We start from the raw sequence: 20,495 nt of genomic DNA, 5'->3' as shown, positions 1-20,495 counted from the left end.
CAGAGCCACTCAGCAAATATCTTATGACAGAATGAACACTGCCACTTTTCTGTTACTAAGAAGGATCAAAACATGTCTCTCCCCTGCTTAAATTCTCACTCATTAGTTCAATCTCCCACCACTCCTGTTCTCTCTCTGGATTCTCAGAACACACCAAGTTCTTTCAAGCCCTAAATATTTTTGCTGATGTTATTCCTTCTGCCTTCTTCCCCTGCCACTCTCTTCCTGGAAATCTTCTCATTCTCTAATTTCACTTCCTTGCATATGCCCTCAAATTACTGGCAACTGTCTTCCTCATCATAACTGCACATTCTCCATTTCTGTACCCAGACAGCTAAATGTGGCTAGAGAAAAAACTCAACATGCTGATGGGTCTCACTTTAAATGCATGTCTAGGCCAGGTGCAGTGGCTCACGCCTGTAGTCCCAGCACTTTGGGAGGCTGAGGCAGGCGGATCACCTGTGGTCAAGAGTTCGAGACCAGCCTGGCCAACATGGCGAAACCTCATCTCTACCAAAAATACAAAAATTAGTCGAGTGTGGTGGCGGGCACCTGTAATCCCAGCTACTCAGGAGGCTGAGAAAGGAGAATCACTTGAACCCAGGAGGCGGAGGTTGCAGTGAGCCGAGATCGCACCTGTAATCCCAGCTACTCAGGAGGCTGAGAAAGGAGAATCACTTGAACCCAGGAGGCGGAGGTTGCAGTGAGCCGAGATCGTGCCACTGTCATCCAGTGTGGGGGACAAGAGCAAAAGTCTGTCTCAAACATACATACATACATACATAAAATGCATATCTGCAAACAGGAATTAAATAGTAATTGTCTTTGGGGGTAGGAGAGGGACAAAAAAGCTTCTTGAGCACCCATAAGGGTTCATGTTCTTGATTTGGGTGGTGGTTACAGAAGTGTATACATGTGTAAAAGTTCATCAAGCTACACACTTAAGATTTATACACTTGGCCGGGCGTGGTGGCTCACGCCTGTAATCCCAGCATTTTGGGAGGTCCAGGCGGGCGGATCACGAGGTCAGGAGATCAAGACCATCCTGGCTAACACAGTGAAACCCCGTCTCTACTAAAAATACAAAAAAAAATTAGCTGGGCGTGGTGGCGGGCATCTGTGGTTCCAGCTACTTGGGAGGCTGAGGCAGGAGAATAGCGTGAACCCGGGAGGCAGAGCTTGCAGTGAGCCGAGATGGCGCCACTGCACTCCAGCCTGGGCGACAGAGCGAGACTCCATCTCAAAAAAAAAAAAAGAAAAAAAAAGATTTATACACTCTACTATAAATTAAAACTCAATAAAAAATATTTTTAAAATAAAAGTGTAAGAACTGGGTGCTATAGTGCATGCCTATAGTCCCAACTACACAGGAGGCTGAGGCAAGAGAGCTCCTTGAGCCAAAGAATTGAAGGCTATAGTGTGCTTTCATTGCACTCGTAAATAGCCACTGTTCTCCAGCCTGGGCAACAAAGCAAGACCCCCTCTCTAAAAATAATTAACCTAATTGTAGAGTAGCAATTTTGCACTCTTCTTAATTCAATGTCCTACATTTGTAAGAAGCTAGAAAAATTAATTTCAAAAAAGTTTTTAGCCAGGCATGGCAGCTTACATCTGTAACCCCAATGCTTTGGGAGGCCGAGGCAGAAGGATAACTTGAGACCAGGAGTTTGAGGCCTATCATTAGCTACTGAGTAGAGCATAGCCTGAGGAGGGTGTGCAAACTCCTAAATATTTCATACCTTATCTTCTTTCCTCAAACCTAAGCCCTTCTCATCCTGATCTCAGTATCAGCTGAGAATTTTACTTCTTATTGAATGTAAAAAATAGCTGGGCACAGTGGTATGCACCTGCAGTCCCAACTACCCAGGAGGCCTGAAGCAGGACAATCACTTGAGCCCAGGAGTTTGAATCCAGTCTGGGCAAATACCAACACTCCCATCTCTTCAAAATACAAACAAACAGGATTCCCATTACTGGTTGGAGTGTAAAATGGTGCAGCTACTACAAAAAGCAATTTAGCAGTTCCTCAAAAGGTTAAACAGAATTACCATATGATCCAACAATTCTGTCTTAGGTATATACACATATAATGTAAAATCATATGTCCACAAAAAAGCTTATACACTAATGTGTACTCATAATACCCAAAAAAGAGGAAACATTGTAAATACCCATCAACTGATGAATGGAAAAACAAAATATGGTATATTCATATAATGGAGTTATTCATCCACAAAAAGGAATAAAGTACTGATATGTTCTACAACATAGGTGAATCTTGAAAATAGCATCCTAAGTGAAAGAAGCTAGTCACCTACTGTATGACTCCATATCTATGAAATGTCCAGAATAGGAATATATAGAGAGGGAAAGTAAATTCGTGTTTGCCTAGGGCTGGAAGGGTAGGGAGGAAATAAGGTCTGACTGCTAATGTATATGAGGTTTCTTTTTGGCATAATGAGAATTCTGGAATTAGATAGTGGTCACAATTGTACAACTTTGTAAATACACTGAAAACCATTGAATTATTGAATTGTATGCTTTGAAATGTTAATTTTTTTTTTTTTTTTTTTGGAGACAGAGTCTCACTCTGTCACCAGGTTGGAGTGCAATGGCGCGATCTTGGCTCACTGCAACCTCTGCCTCCTGGGTTCAAGCGATTCTCCTGCCTCAGCCTCCCAAGTAGCTGGGACTACAAGCAAGTGCCACCATGCCCGGCTAATTGTTGTATTTTTAGTAGAGATGGGGTTTCACCATGTTGGCCAGGATGATCTTGATCTCTTGACCTCGTGATCTGACTGCCTCAGCCTCCCAAAGTGCTGCGATTACAGGCATAAGCCACCGCACTCATCCTAAAAGGGTGAATTTTATAATATGTAAACCATATTTCAATTTCAATTTTTAAAAACAATTAATTTTTTAAAAAGGAGGGAAAAAAAAAGAATCCCACCAAGTGCTGGCAACAATGCAGAGCAACTGGAATTCTTATACATTGCTGGTGGAAATGCAAAATGGTACAGCAACTCTGAAAAAGTTTGGCAGTTTTTCACGTGGTTAAACATACACTTATATGACCCAGCAATCCAACTCACTGGTATTTATCCAAGAGAAATTATAACTTATATTCTCACAAAACCTATATACAAATGTTTATTCATATTAACCCAAAACTGGAAACAATCTTTGAACACGTAAACAGATAAGCTGTGGTATATCCATCCAATGGAATACTTACTACTTGGTTCTAAAAGCAACCTTGCATGAGCAAGTATTTTGCTCATGCAAACATATGGGTGAGTTTCAAATGCATTATGCTAAGTTTAAGAAGCCAAATCCAAAAGGCTATGTACTGAATAATTCCATTATAACACAGTATGGAAAAGGCAAAACTGTATAGACAAAGGACAGATCAGTGGGTGACAGGAGCTGGAGGTGCCAGGAGAGGCTGATTACAAAGGGACATGAGAAAATTCTGTGGGTAGCAGAAGTGCTTTATATTGTTTCTTTTCTTTCTTCCCCTTCTTTTTTTTGAGACAGGGTCTCGCTCTATCACACAGGTTGGAGTTGGAGTGCAGTGGTGCAATCACAGCTTGCTGCAGCCTTGACCTCCTGGACTCAAGCAATCTTCCTCCCACCCCAGCCTCCTGAGTACCTAAAACTATAGACACACACCACCACACCCAGCTATTATTATTTTTTTATTATGGTTTTTTTTTTTTTTTTTTTTTTGAGAGACGAAGTCCCATTATGTTGCCTAGGCTTGCCTTAAACTCCTGGGCTCAAGCAATCCTCCCACCTTGGCCTCCCAAGTGCTGCGATTACAGGCATAAGCCACCGCACTCATCCTAAAAGGGTGAATTTTATAATATGTAAACCATATTTCAATTTCAATTTTTAAAAACAATTAATTTTTTAAAAAGGAGGGAAAAAAAAGAATCCCACCAAGTGCTGGCAACAATGCAGAGCAACTGGAACTCTCATACATTGCTGGTGGAAATGCAAAATGGTACAGCAACTCTGAAAAAGTTTGGCAGTTTTTCACGTGGTTAAACATACACTTATATGACCAGCAATCCAACTCACTGGTATTTATCCAAGAGAAATTATAACTTATATTCTCACAAAACCTATATACAAATGTTTATTCATATTAACCCAAAACTGGAAACAATCTTTGAACACGTAAACAGATAAGCTGTGGTATATCCATCCAATGGAATACTTACTACTTGGTTCTAAAAGCAACCTTGCATGAGCAAGTATTTTGCTCATGCAAACATATGGGTGAGTTTCAAATGCATTATGCTAAGTTAAGAAGCCAATCCAAAAGGCTATGTACTGAATAATTCCATTATAACACAGTATGGAAAAGGCAAAACTGTATAGACAAAGGACAGATCAGTGGGTGACAGGAGCTGGAGGTGCCAGGAGAGGCTGATTACAAAGGGACATGAGAAAATTCTGTGGGTAGCAGAAGTGCTTTATATTGTTTCTTTTCTTTCTTCCCCCTTCTTTTTTTTTGAGACAGGGTCTCGCTCTATCACACAGGTTGGAGTTGGAGTGCAGTGGTGCAATCACAGCTTGCTGCAGCCTTGACCTCCTGGACTCAAGCAATCTTCCTCCCACCCCAGCCTCCTGAGTACCTAAAACTATAGACACACACCACCACACCCAGCTATTATTATTTTTTTATTATGGTTTTTTTTTTTTTTTTTTTTTTGAGAGACGAAGTCCCATTATGTTGCCTAGGCTTGCCTTAAACTCCTGGCTCAAGCAATCCTCCCACCTTGGCCTCCCAAGTGCTGGGATTATAGGCATGAGTCACCATTCCTGGCCTATACCTGGATTGTGGTGGGGCTTGCGTGAACTGTTGAATTTGGCAAAACTCAACTGTATTCTGAAAAGAGTGAATTTTACTATGGGTTGAGCATCTCAAATCCAAACATCTAAAATCCAAAACTTTTTGAGCATCAAGTTGTCTTTTTATGAATTTTGTACTTTTCTTGTACTTTTGTACCTTTTATGGATTTTGACAAATGTATGTACGTTATACATTTGTCAAAATCCATAAACAATACAACACCAGCAGCAGACCCTAATGTGAACTATGGTCTTTGGACGGTACTGAGGTGTCAACATAGGTTCATCAACTGTAACACACCACTCTGGTGCAGGATGTTGAAAGTGGGGGAGGCTGGAGGGAGAACATAGGAATATGGGAACTCGGTCCATTCTTTTTTTTTTGTTTTAGAAGCAGGGTCTTGCTCTGTCACCCAAGTTGGAATGCAATGGCATGATTATGGCTCACGGAAGCCTCAAACTCCTGGGCTCATGCAATCCTCCCACCTCAGTTTCCCTAGTAGCTAGCACTACATGTGCAAGCCACCCCCTACTCCAGCTAATTTGTTTTATCTTTTGTAGAGACAGGGTCTTGCAATGTTGGCCAGGCTGGTCTCAAACTCCTGGCCTCAAGCGATCCACCCACCTTGGCCTCCCAAACTGCTGGTATTACAGGCGTGAGCCACTGTACCTGGCGCACAGCCACTTTTAATACCTGAAATCAGATAACATCGATTCCCTGTTTAAGACCTTTCAATGACTTACTATCACATTTAGAATAAAGTTCAAACTCCTTATTATGGCCAATCTGGCCCCTGCTGACCTTTCTGGGCTCACCTCCTACCTCTGGCCTCTCACTCTCTACCCTCCCAGCCACATGTTCCTACCCATTATTGCTTAAATGCCCTGCTTGCTCCTACGCCAGGGCTTGTGCCTTGGCTGCCTCTGTCTGCAACCCTCGCTCCCCTGGATACTAACATGACTCACTTCCTCACTTACTTTAGGACTCTATTTAAATGTCTCCCCGTCAGAGAGATCTCCTCTGTTCACGCTGTATATTAAAAAAGCAAAACACATACACACACTGAGGCACTCTCTACCCACTTGAAAGTACTTATTCCGGCCGGGCGCAGTGGCTTACGCCTGTAATTCCAACACTCTGGGAGGCCAAGGCGGGTGGATCACGAGGTCAGGAGATGGAGACTATCCTGACTAACACAGTAAAACCCCGTCTCTACTAAAAAATACAAAAAATTCTCACGCTTGTAATCCCAGCACTTTGGGAGGCTGAGACGGGCGGATCACAAGGTCAGGAGATCGAGACCATGGTGAAACCCCGTCTCTACTAAAAATAAAAAAATTAGCCGGCGTGGTGGCGGCGCCTGTAGTCCCAGCTACTCAGGAGGCTGAGGCAGGAGAATGGCGTGAACCAGGGAGGCAGAGCTTGCAGTGAGCCGAGATCGCGCCACTGCACTCCAGCCTGGGCGACAGAGTGAGACTCTGTCTCAAAAAAAAAAAAAAAAAAAAAAACGGGGCTGAGGCAGGAGAATGGCATGAACCCGGGAGGTGGAACTTGCAGTGAGCTGAGATCCGGCCACTGCACTCCAGCCTGGGCAACAGAGCCAGACTCCGTCTCAAAAAAAAAAAACAAAAAATTAGCCGGGCGTGGTGGCAGGCACCTGTAGTCGCAGCTACTCGGGAGGCTGAGGCAGGAGAATGGCGTGAACCCAGGAAGCAGAGCTTGCAGTGAGCCGAGATCGTGCCACTGCACTCCAGCCTGAGTGACAGGGCAAGACTCCGTCTCACAAACAAACAAATAAAGGAGGCCGGGCGCGGTGGCTCAAGCCTGTAATCCCAGCACTTTGGGAGGCCGAGTCGGGCGGATCACAAGGTCAGGAGATCGAGACCATCCTGGCTAACACGGTGAAACCCCGTCTCTACTAAAAAATACAAAAAACTAGCCGGGCGAGGTGGCGGGCGCCTGTAGTCCCAGCTACTTGGGAGGCTGAGGCAGGAGAATGGCGTAAACCCGGGAGGCGGAGCTGCAGTGAGCTGAGATCTGGCCACTGCACTCCAGCCTGGGCGACAGAGCGAAACTCCGTCTCAAAAAAAAAAAAAAAAAAAAAAAAAAAAGTACTTATTCCACTTTCTAGCAAAAAAAAAAAGTATTTATTCCACTTTCTAGCATTTATCACCACCTAACATTATCTGTATATATCAGTCTGCTGCTTTATGTTCTATCCACCTCCACTGGAATGACAGTTCCTAAAGATCAGGGACAATGTCTGTCCTAATCACCACTATTTCTATAGCATCTAGCATTGAATGCATGACTTGGCATCAAAAGTCATCTTTCTGAAGCCTTCCGAAATTTCCACATATGAAATTAGCTGTTCTCCCCCAGGGGTTTTTGTAAATGAACTTTGTACAGGGTAAATATCTCCTCATAATATATTTAATTTCAGGGACTTTATTCTAGGTACAGAACACATGTATGGGGATCAAAGCCACACCCGAGCATGCTCAGAAGCCAGACTAGCTCGACTCAAATCCTAAATGCACCATTAACTGCTACATAGCACTGGGAAACTTGACTGCTTTCTGCTTCTATCCCCTCATATATAAAATAAAAATAACAGAAGTAGCCCCTTCATAGCATCTTGAGGATTAAAGGAGGTATAACATATAAAGCCTTTGGATTTGTGCCTGGCACAGTGTAATCACTCAATAAATGTGAGTCACTAGCAAACACATATGAGTTAGAATACATGATTAATGACCCTTGACTATCTATACTAAAAACCAAAGCCAAATACTTGACTCGTCTCTAAACATCTTGAAGTACTTATTTTTCTTCATTTCACAGCACCTAGTGTACCACCTGACTCACAGCACTCAATACGTGTTTGTGGAAAGCTCAGAAAAGATTGCTTTAAAAAAAAAACACACACGGCCGGGCACGGTGGCTCAAGCCTGTAATCCCAGCACTTTGGGAGGCCGAGACGGGCGGATCACGAGGTCAGGAGATCGAGACCATCCTGGCTAACACAGTGAAACCCCGTCTCTACTAAAAATACAAAAAAACTAGCCGGGCGAGGTGGCGGGCGCCTGTAGTCCCAGCTACTCGGGAGGCTGAGGCAGGAGAATGGCGTAAACCCGGGAGGCGGAGCTTGCAGTGAGCTGAGATCCGGCCACTGCACTCCAGCCTGGGCAACAGAGCCAGACTCCATCTCAAAAAAAAAAAAAAAAAACACATACACACACACACAAGCCGGGTGTGGTGCCTCACACCTGTAATCCCAGCACTTTGGGAGGCCAAGGCGGGCAGATCACGAGGTCAGGAGATCGAGACCATCCTGGCTAACACGGTGAAACCCCGTCTCTAGGCCGGGCGCGGTGGCTCAAGCCTGTAATCCCAGCACTTTGGGAGGCCGAGATGGGCGGATCACGAGGTCAGGAGATCGAGACCATCCTGGCTAACACGGTGAAACCCCGTCTCTACTAAAAAAATACAAAAATCTAGCCGGGCGAGGTGGCGGGCGCCTGTAGTCCCAGCTACTCCAGAGGCTGAGGCGGGAGAATGGCGTGAACCCAGGAGGCGGAGCTTGCAGTGAGCTGAGATCCAGCCACTGCGCTCCAGCCCGGGCGACAGAGCGAGACTCCGTCTCAAAAAAAAAAAAAAAAAAAAAAAGAAACCCCGTCTCTACTAAAAATACAAAAAAATTAGCCGGGTGTGGTGGCGGGCGCCTGTAGTACCAGCTACTCGGGAGGCTGAGGCAGGAGAATGACGTGAACCTGGGAGGCTGAGCTTGCAGTGAGCCAAGATTGCGCCGCTGCACTCCAGCCTGGGTGACAGAGCAAGACTCCGTCTCAAAACACACACACACACACACACACAGAGATGGTGTAAGAAGTAAAGAGGTATGAACCAGAAACTCAGGTGTGATCAGTACAAATAATCCTAATGAAAAAGAAACAAAAAATGATTTAAGGACATTATGAAACTCAAATCTTTAAATCCTCTGTACAAGACATGGAAGTAAACTATGATCAACTTAAATAGAAACACAGTAGTGGAAAGGTACCAGAGTGTCAGGAAAGCAACAGACAGAAGGAGCTTTTTCATTGTGTTTGGAGCAAGAACAGGGAAGGCCAGCCTACTGCTTGGAACAGATGGCACATGCCTGACAGATGACAGGAAGAAGGCGAAGGCAGCAGAGCAAGCAGATTCTATTCTATCCACCAAGCATTACTACTAGGAAACTGCAGCCTCTTAGATTTTAGTTCATCTATAAAACCCAGGAAGTAAACAGGGAAGGCAGGAGTTCAAGACCAGTCTGTCCAACATGGTGAAACCACGTCTCTACTAAAAATACAAAAATTAGCTGGGTGTAGTGATGCATGCCTGTAATCAGTAATCCAAAGTGGTAGATTAAAAATTAGAATATAGGCCAGGTGCAGTGGCTTATGCCTGTAATCCCAACACTTTGGGAGCCCAAGGTAGGAATATCACTTGAGCCCGGAGTTTGAGACCAGCCCGAGCAACACAGCGAGACTCAGTCTCTATAACAAATACGAAAATGAGCCAGGTGCAGTGGCATGCACCTGTAGTCCCAGCCTACTCAGGAGGCTGAGGTGGGAGGATCACTTGAGCCCAAGAGTTCAAGGCTATAGTTATGATCACACCACTGTGCTCCAGCCTAGGTGACAGCAAAACTCTGTCTCAAAAATGCTAGGCCACGCGCCTGTAATCCCAGCACTTTGGGAGGACGAGGTGGGTGCATTGCTTGAGCCCAGAAGTTTAAGACCAGCCTGGGCAACATGGCAAAACCCCATTTCTATAAAAAATACAAAACTTGGCCGGGGTGGTAGCACATGTCTGTAGTCCCAGCTACTCAGGAGGTTGAAGTAGGAGGATCACAGCTCGATGCAGCCTCAACCTCTAAGGCTCAAGCAATCCTCCCACCTCGGCTAATTTTTTATTTTGTTTTTTGAGACAGAGTCTTGCTCTGTCACCCAGGCTAAAGTGCAGTGCCTCAATTTCAGCTCACTGCAACCTCCACCTCCTGGGTTCAAGCAAGCTTCCCACCTCAACCTCCTGAGTAACTAGGATTACAGGTGTGCGCCACCATGCCTGGCTAATTTTTTTGTAATTTTAGTAGAGACGAAGTTTCACCATGTTGGCCAGGCTGGTCTCGAACTCTGGAACTCAAGTGATCTGCCCACTATGGCCTCCCAAAGTGCTGGGATTACAAGCGTGAGGCACCATGCCTGTAATTTAATTATAATTAAATGTACACTTTAATTATAAAAATATAATTTTTATATTTTTTGTAGAGATGGAGTTTTGTCATGTAATCTCAGCACTTTGGGAGGCCAAGGCCGGCGGATCATTCGGTCAGGAGATTGAGACCACCCTGGCTAACACAGTGAAACACTGACTCTACTAAAAATACAAAAAATTAGCCAGGCGTGGTAGCATGTGCCTGTAGTCCCAGCTACTCAGGAGGCTGAGGCAGGAGAATTGCTTGAACCAGGAAAGTGGAGGTTGCAGTGACCTCAGAACGCTCACGCTACACTCCAGCCTGGGCGACACAGCAAGACTCCATCTCAAAAAAATAAAAAGAAAACAAGAATTACAGGCACATGCCACCATGTCCAGCTAATTTTTTGTATTTTAAGTAGAGACGTGGTTTCGCCATAATGGCCAGGCTGGTCTCCAACTCCTGACCTCAAATGATCTGCCCACCTCAGCCTCTCAAAGTGCCGGGATTATAGGCATGAGTCACCACGCCTGGCCATATTTTGAGTTTCATTTAGCATAGTTACACCACGCATATTCTATTTGTTAGTTATTTCTGTTTCATCTATTTATTTACTATTTATTATTTTTTGGGGGACGGGGGCCGGAGTCTCCCTCTGTCACCCAGCCTGGATCGGCTCACTGCAACCTCTGCCTCCTTTGATTCAAGCGATTTCCCTGCCTCAACCTCCCAAGCAGCTGGGATTACAGGCATCTGCCACCACACCCGGCTAATTTTTGTATTTTTAGTGGAGACGGGGTTTCATCATGTTGGCCAGTTTGGTCTCAAACTCGTGACCTCAGGTGATCCGCCCGACTTGGCCTCCCAAAATGCTGGGATTCCAGGTGTGAGCCACCACATCTGGCCAAATGTTAAGTTTAAAATTTGTTCCTAGAAATTTGTACAAGATGTCCATAATGTTTTCCTCTTTTCCAGTAAAGACATGGTTAAGAAAAAAAAAAAAAAAAAATTGGGGCCGGGCGCGGTGGCTCAAGCCTGTAATCCCAGCACTTTGGGAGGCCGAGTCGGGCGGATCACGAGGTCAGGAGATCGAGACCACCCTGGCTAACCTGGTGAAATCCTGTCTCTACTAAAAAATACAAAAAACTAGCCAGGCGAGGTGGCAGGTGCCTGTAGTCCCAGCTACTTGGGAGGCTGAGGCAGGAGAATGGCATAAACCCGGGAGACGGAGCTTGCAGTGAGCTGAGATCCGGCCACTGTACTCTAGCCTGGGCGACAGAGCCAGACTCCGTCTCAAAAAAAAAAAAAAAAATTGGGCCAGGCACACTGGCTCACACCTGTAATCCCAGCACTTTGGGAGGCCGAGGCAGGCAGATTACCTGAGGTCAGGAGTTCGAGACCAGCCTGGCCAATATGGTAAAACCTCGTCTCTACTACAAATATAAAAATTAGCCAGGCATGGCAGCAGGCCCTCGTAGTCCCAGCAACTCGGGAGGCTGAGGCAGGAGAATCACTTGAACCCGGGAGACAGAGGTTGCAGTGAGCCAAGATCATGCCACTGCACTCCAGCCTGGGCGACAGAGCAAGACTCTGTATCAAAAAAAAAAAAAGAAAAGAAAAAAAGAAAGTGTTCCAGAAAATAATGGAAAAAACCACCCTCCTCATTTTCTAAGACTAGTATAATAATACTACACTAAAACTGAATACAGACTACATAAGAAGAGATCAAAAACCAAAAGTATAATGAACATGGATATCAAAATCCCAAATAAAAGATTAGTAAATTAAATCTAATAATTTATTATATAAATGACCTAAAAGGCTTATCCAGGAACATAAGCAAGAATTGTTCAACATTACAAAATCTGTTAATGTCATATATCATACTAATAAAGGGGAAGCAAAATTTTAAAAAATAAAGATTAGGCCGGGCACATAGCTCATGCCTATGGTCCCAGCACTTTGAGAGGCCGAGGCAGGTGGATGACGAGGTCAGGAGATCGAGACCATCCTGGCTAACTCGGTGAAATCCCATCTCTACTAAAAATAGAAAAACTTAGCTGGGCATGGTGGCAGGTGCCTGTAGTCCCAGCTACTCGGGAGGTTGAGGCAAGAGAATGGCAGGAGAACGGCCTGAATCCGGGAGGCGGAGCTTGCAGTGAGCTGAGATGCGCCACTGCATTCCAGCCTGGGCGACAGGGTGAGGCCCCACCTCAAAAAAATAAAATAAAAACAATAATAATAATAAAGATTAAAGGAGAAAATAGGCATGGTCAATTAATTAGATGTCCGAAAGCATTAAATTCAACATTACTCAGGCTGAAAAAAAAAAAAAACAAAACACTTCCAGCAAACAAGGATTAGGCAGGAACTTCTTTAATCTGATTAAACACATCTACCATGATCCTATGATAAACATCATACTTAATGGTGAAATCTCGGATGTGTTCCCGTTAAAGTCAAACAACAAACTATGGAAAGCTGCTATCATCACGACCATTTAACATCTTGCTGCTATGATCCTGGTCAATGAACACAGAAGGGAAAATGGGAAGGAAAGAAAAAAAGTAAGGAAGGAAGGAAAAGAAATGAGAAGCAGAGGCTTAGAAAGGAAGAGGCAAAATAGTTGTTTGCAGATACATGATGGTCTATGTAGAAAATCCAAAAGAACCATTAAGATGAACATGAAAATGGAGAAAGATTTCTGTGTAAGACCAGATACAAGACTCAATAGCGATAAAGACTCATGTACCCATTACACATGGCTGCTTGGCCACTTTTGCTTCCTCTATCTTCCCACCCTTTTCTCCCTTCATATTATCTCCTTTTCCTTCCTATTGCCTATATAATCCAGAATCTTCATATTATCTTGAAGCAAATCACAACATATCATTTTATTCATAAATGTAGGTATATAATTTCTAAGAAACAAGAACTCTTACAACACAAAATTACAATATCATTTCCACATCTAAAATGTTAACAATGGGCCGGGCGCAGTGGCTCAAGCCTGTAATCCCAGCACTTTGGGAGGCCAAGACAGGCGGATCACGAGGTCAGGAGATCGAGACCATCCTGGCTAATACGGTGAAACCCCGTCTCTACTAAAAAAATACAAAAAACTGGCCAGGCGAGATGGCGGGCGCCTGTAGTCCCAGCTACTTGGTAGGCTGAGGCAGGAGAATGGCGTAAACCCGGAGGGCGGAGCTTGCAGTGAGCTGAGATCCGGCCACTGCACTCCAGCCTGGGCTACAGAGCGAGACTCCGTCTCAAAAAAAAAAAAAAAAAAATGTTAACAATGATTATGTTAATGATATTAACAATGATTCTTTAATATCAAATAACCAATCAATGATCAAACTTTCAACAATCTCATAAATGTCATAAATCTTTTTTAAGCAGTCTGTTTTTGTTTTCGAACTGTATAAAATCCACACACTGAATTCAACACTGAATTAACAACAATATTCCTTCAGGCCAGCAATAACCAAAGAGAAAAAACATAATACAAAAAGATCTGGCCGGGCGCAGCGGCTCACGCCTGTTATCCCAGCACTTTGGGAGGCTGAGGTGAGCAGATCATCTGAGGTCGGGAGTTCATGACCAGCCTGGCCAAAATGGCGAAACCCCGTCTCTACTAAAACATACAAAAATTAGCCAGGCGTGGTGGCAGGTGTCTGTAATCCCAGCTACTCGGGAGGCTGAGGCAGGGAGAACTGCTTGAATTTGGGAGGCAGAGGTTGTAGTGAGCCCAAATCGCTTTACTGCACTTCAGCCTGGGCAACAAAGCAAGACTCCATCTCAAAAAAAAAAAGAAAGATCCATTCATAGAAGTAACAAAAACTAGACAATACTTAGGAATAAATCTAACAGATAATATACAAAATCTTTATGGCAGTTACAAAACATCACTAAAGTTCATAAAGTAAAACATGAATAACTATAAAGATACATTTTCATGAATGAAAACTTTTTATCAAGATACCACTTAAATACAATTTATTTCAAAACTCCAAAAACACTTTTCAAGAAACTCAACAATACTACAAAAATTCATATTAAAGGTCTAAGAATACAACAAATAAAATAAAACCTGTCTTACCAGATATCAAGAGTAATGATAAAGCAATACCAATTAAATAATGTGTTATTATAAGCACAGGAGTAAACATAAATCAATGGAATAGACTAAAGAGCTGAGAACAGGCCTATGTATATATGAAGCTTAATACATACAAGTGATATTGCAGATCAGTGGGGAAAGGATGGACTATTCTAAACATGATATTGGGACAACTGGTTATTCACTGAATTAAAAAATAATAATTAGATACAAGTTCATACCATACATAAAATGAATTCCAGGTGGATTAAAAACCTAAATACGCGCCAGGCATGGTGACTCATGCTTGTAATCCCAGCACTTTGGGAAGCCAAGGCAGGTGGAACACTTGAGGTCAGGAATTCAAGACCAGCTTGGCCAACATAGTGAAACCTCATCTCTACTAAAGATACAAAAAATTAGCCTAGCATGATGGTATGTGCTGGTAGTCCCATCTGTTCAAAGGCTAAGTGAAAGGATCACCTGAGCCTGGAAGTCAAGGCTGCAATGAGTTGTAACTGCACCACTAAACTCCAGCCTAGGCAACAGAGTGAGACACTATATCAAAAAAAAAAAAAAAAAAAGGCCAGGCATGGTGGCTCACGCTTGTAATCCCAGCACTTTGGGGGGCCAAGGGGGGCAGATCACAAGGTCAGGAGTTCGAGACCAGCCTGGCCAACACAGTGAAACCCCATCTCTGCTAAAAATACAAAAATTAGCTGGTATGGTGGCAGGCGCCTGTAATCCCAGTTACTGGGGAGGCTGAGGCAAGAGAATTGCTTGAACCCGGGAGGCAGACGTTGCAGTGAGCCGAGATCGTGAGTGAGTGCAGTGAGCCACTGCACTCCAGACTGGGCGACAGAGCAAGACTCCGTCCCAAACCAAAAAAAAAAAAGAACAGAAAAAAATACCAGAGTATAATGCATGTATTAAGGTTAAATACTACTTCATAAACTTTGTATTTCAGTTAAATGTATATAGGTCAGGTATAGTGACTCATGCCTATAACCCCAGGAAGATCACCTGAGCCCAGGAATTCGAGACTAGCCTTGGCAACATAGTGAGACCTCATCTCTACTAAAAATTTAAAAATTAATCAGGCATGGTGGCACGTGCCTGTGGTCCCAGTTGAAGCAGGAGGACTGCTTAAGCCAAGGGTGGTCAAAGCTGCAATGAGCTGTGTTCCCACGACCACACTCCAACCTGAGCAACAGAGTGAGACCTTGTCTCAAAAAATAAAAATAGGCCAGGCGCAGTGGCTCTGGTCTGTGGTCCCAGCACTTTGGGAGGCCAAGTTGGGCGGATCGTCTGAGGTCAGGAATTCAAGACCAGCCTTGGCCAACATGGTGAAACCCCGGCTCTACCAAAAAAAAAAAAAAAAAAGGCCGGGCGCGGTGGCTCAAGCCTGTAATCCCAGCACTTTGGGAGGCCGAGACGGGCGGATCACGAGGTCAGGAGATCCAGACCATCCTGGCTAACACGGTGAAACCCCGTCTCTACTAAAAAAAATACAAAAACTAGCCGGGCGAGGTGGCGGGCACCTGTAGTCCCAGCTACTTGGGAGGCTGAGGCAGGAGAATGGTGTAAACCCGGGAGGTGGAGCTTGCAGTGAGCTGAGATCCGGCCACTGCACTCCAGTCCGAGCGACAGAGCGAGACTCTGCCTCAAAAAAAAAAAAAAAAAAAATAGGCATGGTGGCGCACACCTGTAATCCCACATACTCAGGAGGCTGAGGCACAAGAATCACTTGAACCTGGGAGGTGGAGTTTGCAGTGAGCAAACATCACACCTCTGCACTACAGCCTGGGCAACAAAGTGAGATGCTATCTCAACACCGTTTCAAAAAAATAATAAAAAAATAAATAAATTTTTATGTACATATGGGTGAGTACCAAACATGATTTAAAATACATTTCTTACTGTAGGTTGTGGTCAAAAGCCACTGCCCAAGTAAAAGTCTGTGTATGGGCACAAAGAGACATTCACAGCAGCACTGTGTCTCAGGTGAAAAACTGGAATTTAAGCATCCATTTAAAATTTTAAAAAATACAATAAAAATAAAAAATAAGTAAACGGTCCAGGAGCAGTGGCTCACACCTGTAATCCCAGCACTTTGGGAGGCCAAGGTGGGTGGATCACCTGAGGTCACAAATTTGAGACCAGTCTGGCTAATATGGCGAAACCCCGTCTCTACTAAAAATACATAAATTAGTCAGACAAGGTGGTGGGCACCTGTAATCTCAGCTACTTGGGAGGCTGAGGCAGGAGAACTGCTTGAACCCAGGAGGCGGATGTTGCAATGAGCCAAGACTGTGCCACCACACTCCAGCCTGGGTGACAGAGCTAGATTCCATCATAAATAAATAAATAAATAAATAAACAAACAGATAAACACCCATTAGTAAAGGACTAGATAAACAAACTGTGGTATATTCATACAATAAAACTCTATACCAGCTACATGGAGGGCTAAGGCAGGAGGATCACTTGAGCCCAGAAGTTGGAGGCCACAGTGAACTATGATTGTGCCATTACACTCCAGCTTGCGCAATAGAGTAAGACCCTATCTCAGGGGTCGGGGGGGTGGGTGCGGAGTTAAGTATGGGTAAATCACAAAAATATACTGAATATAAAAAACAAAGACACAGAAAAAAAGCAAGCTGTATGATACTACTTACATAATATATACATACACACAGTATATAATATATATACACACACACATACATATATACTGAAACCAAAAAAGGAACTAATTATAGATAATACAAACAGCCCAAAAACAGGCCAGGCTTGGTGGCTCACGCCTGTAATCCCAGCACTTTGGGAGGCCAAGGTGGGCAAATCATCTGAGGTAAGGAGACCAGCCTGGCCAACATGGTGAAACCCTGTCTTTACTAAAAATACAAAAAATTGGCCGGGCGTTGTGGTGCGCGCCTGTAATCTCAGCTACTCAGGAAGCTGAGGCAGGAGAATTGCTTGAACCCAGGAGGCGAAGGCTGCAGTGAGCCGAGATCACACCACTGCACTCCAGCCTGAATGAAAGAGCAAGACTCTTGTCTCGAACAAAAAAAAAAATAGCCCAAAAACAACTGTGTTGAAAGTGTACCTAACTACCTAATTATTTTTTCTTTTTTTTGAGATGGAGTCTCGCTCAGTCCACCTAGGCTAGAGTGCAGTGGCGTGATCTTGGCGCACTGCAGCCTCCACCTCCCAGGTTCAAGTGATTCTCTTGCTTCAGCCTCCCAAGTAGCTAGGACTACATGCATGCGCCACCATGCCCGGCTAATTTTTATATTTTTAGTAAAGACAGGGTTTCACTATGTTGGCCAGGCTGGTCTTGAACTCCTGACCTCATGATCCGCCCACCTCAGCCTCCCAAAGTGCTGAGACTACAAGCGTGAGCCACCATGCCCGGCCAAGTGTACCTAATTCTAATAGCAAAGACAGTTTTCTGCACCAACTGCTTCCATTCCTCTCTTCTCCTGTCTTATCTTCCTACACCTGAAGAGCTGGTCAATCTATTTTGAAAGAATCTCAAAAAGGGTTAAACTCTTCCTTCTTTAACTCAAAAAGGAACTAGCAAGGCATGATGGCACACATCTGCAATACCAACTACTCGGCAGGCATAGGCATGAGAAATGCTTGAACCTGGGAGGCAGAGGTTGCAGTAAGCCAAGATCTGCCTGGTGACAGAGCGAGACTCCGTTTCAAAAAAAAAAAAAAAAATCCCTTAGAGAGGTGTAGGTTCCGACTTGAGCACCAACAAACGAGCAAATTCCAGGATGCCCTCAACCACAACAATCACTTCACAGTCTATAAGGTCTTTCCCTACATATTCTATCATTTGATTCTCAGAATAACCCTATGAGGTCAATATTACCAATACCCACATTTATAGATAAGCCAATGCACAAAGCAGCTAATTACCAGCCAGAGGTCACAAGTCAATGACACAGCTGGGACTACAACGCCTCAGCTTCTGAACCTAATCACCCTGACAGTGTGCCCTTATGTGATGACTCTATTTCAACATACAGCCATCATGCCCAGAAAACAGGATGGGGTGTTCACAACACATGAGCTGCTCCAATCGAACCCCTTTTTCTTCACTATTCCATCCCTGATCTTTCTCTCCTCTTTTTTCAGACAGACAGCCAAGAGCAAGAGAGCTGCCACTATTAACCCTTCCCTTCCCTGTAGCCATTCATGCTTCTTTTTCCCAGAACTCTTTCAGATGAACAGGCAAAAGGGGGAAACAAATACGAACAGGGGATTACAGGACAGTCACCCTGACACCAGGATCCCTACACCAAAGAGAAAAGACTGAAGTTTCCTCCCATCTTCCAAGAGTCAGGAAGTAGAAAAACACCACAAAAAAACCCTAAGCTACCACTCTATCAGTGCTGGCAAAAATCCTTTACTGGAGGGCTTTAATTAACAGAAAAATGTAAAAGTACCAGTTTTTTAAACGGTCCCGGGCTTCCAACTGGGCTCCCACTTCAAAGCTGATTCCTCGTCTGTTAGGTGGATGCTTTGTCATTTTCAGTCATCAACGGGGCTGCCTTTATTCTCCTGAAAAAGCCAATTAAATATTTATGAAACTTAGGCAAAGTCTGCCCAGAGTGTAGCATCATTCACTACACATAAAAAACAAACAGACATTATTCAAAACACAAAGCTCCATGAAACCCTGTTGGTGCTCTCATTCTAACACAGGTGTGCCTTCTACTGGTTCCTACTCCTCCATCGTGCAGCTTCCTGTGGTTTCCGGAACTGAGAAGACCCTCCCTCAACACTGCTTACCAAAGACTCACCTACAAGGGCCACCCCTCAGAACTACAAAAAAAAACTGCTTTCGCAGTTAAATTCAGTCATCTGCTGATGCATTATTCAACAAATATTTGCTCAGCGACTATTTAAGGAAACAGCCAAGACCAAAAGAGACACAGTTCCTGCCCTCAAGAACCCTTCAGTCTACCAGGGAAACACAAAAATTTAGCCAGTAAACTGATGAATAAAATAACTGCAAACTGTAATTGCAATGAAATTTAAGAGTTACAAAGGAAGCAAACAAACACCAGGCACAGTAATATATGCCTATAGTCCCAGCTACTTGGAAGGCAGAACCAGGTTGTTTCTTTGAGCCCGGGAGTTCGAGACCAGCCTGGGAAATACAGCGAACCCTCGCCTCTTAAAGACAAAACAAATAAAAAACAAAGGAAGCAAACAAAAGCTGAGATACTAATACTTGGTCCTACTTTTGGAAGGCTGTACAAGGTCTGTTTATATTTTCTTCTCTTTTTTTTTTTTTTTTGAGACGGAGTCATACTCTGTCACCCAGGCTGAATGTGGTGGCACCATCTCGGCTCACTGCATCCTCTGCCTCCCAGGTTCAAGCAATTCTGGAGCCTTGGCTTCCTGAGTAGCTGGGACTACAGGTGCACGCCACCCTGCCCAGCTTATTTTTGTATTTTTAGCAGAGATGGGGTTTCACCATGTTGGCCAGGCTGGTCTCAAACACCTGACCTCAAGTGATCCACCCACATAAGCCTCCCAAAGTGATGGTATTACAGGCATGAGCCACTGTGACCGGAATTGTTTATACTTTCTTTGATCTATGTATATTTTCACTTCTTTTTTTGTTTGTTAGTTTGTTTTTTGAGAAGGAGTCTCGCTCTTGTCGCCCAGGCTAGAGTGCAATGGCACGATTTCGGCTCACTGCAACCTCCACTTCTTGGGTTTAAGTGATTCTCCTGCCTCAGCCTCCCAAGTAGCTGGGATTACAGGCACCTGCCACCATGCCCAGCTATATTTCCTACTTCTTGAGTCCCTTCTGATCATTTGTATTTTCCTATAAGTTTTACCCAGATTTTCTTTTTTTTATTTTTTGAGACGGAGTCTGGCTCTGTTTCCCGGGCTGGAGTGCAGTGGCCGGATCTCAGCTCACTGCAAGCTCCGCCTCCCGGATTTATGCCATTCTCCTGCCTCAGCCTCCTGGGTAGCTGGGATTACAGGTGCCCGCCATGTCGTTTGGCTAGTTTTTTGTATTTTTTTTTAGTAGAGACGGGGTTTCAACGTGTTAGCCAGGATGGTCTCGATCTCCTGACCTCGTGATCCGCCCATCTCGGCCTCCCAAAGTGCTGGGATTACAGGCTTGAGCCACCGCGCCCGGCCCTTACCCAGATTTTCTTTATCATAAAACAATAAAACAGTACAAAATATTATCGTTTAATTCCTTTAATTGCCTTCGAATCTGAAGTCACAATTTGAATCTCTCCTTTCTCAAT

At 44.2% G+C, this 20,495-nt stretch overlaps 1 protein-coding gene across 2 annotated transcripts in view; it reads right to left on the bottom strand.

Moving 5' to 3' along the window:
• Positions 1 to 20,495, bottom strand: part of PHF20 (PHD finger protein 20) — a 185,859-nt gene that overhangs the window by 131,071 nt on the left and 34,293 nt on the right. For both annotated transcript variants that reach the window (XM_033186275.1, XM_033186276.1), the window contains exon 2: positions 18,666 to 18,780. In XM_033186275.1, the coding sequence (XP_033042166.1) occupies positions 18,666 to 18,748 (83 nt within the window). In that variant the 5' untranslated portion in view covers positions 18,749 to 18,780. The remainder of the gene's footprint in view (positions 1 to 18,665; positions 18,781 to 20,495) is intronic.

The sequence above is a fragment of the Trachypithecus francoisi genome, unplaced genomic scaffold (assembly GCF_009764315.1).
Source record: "Trachypithecus francoisi isolate TF-2019V2 unplaced genomic scaffold, Tfra_2.0 Lachesis_group21, whole genome shotgun sequence".
Classification (NCBI taxonomy): Eukaryota; Metazoa; Chordata; class Mammalia; order Primates; family Cercopithecidae; genus Trachypithecus; species Trachypithecus francoisi.
Note: the sequence above shows the minus strand (reverse complement) of the source record. Positions and strands in the feature narration are given on the sequence as shown.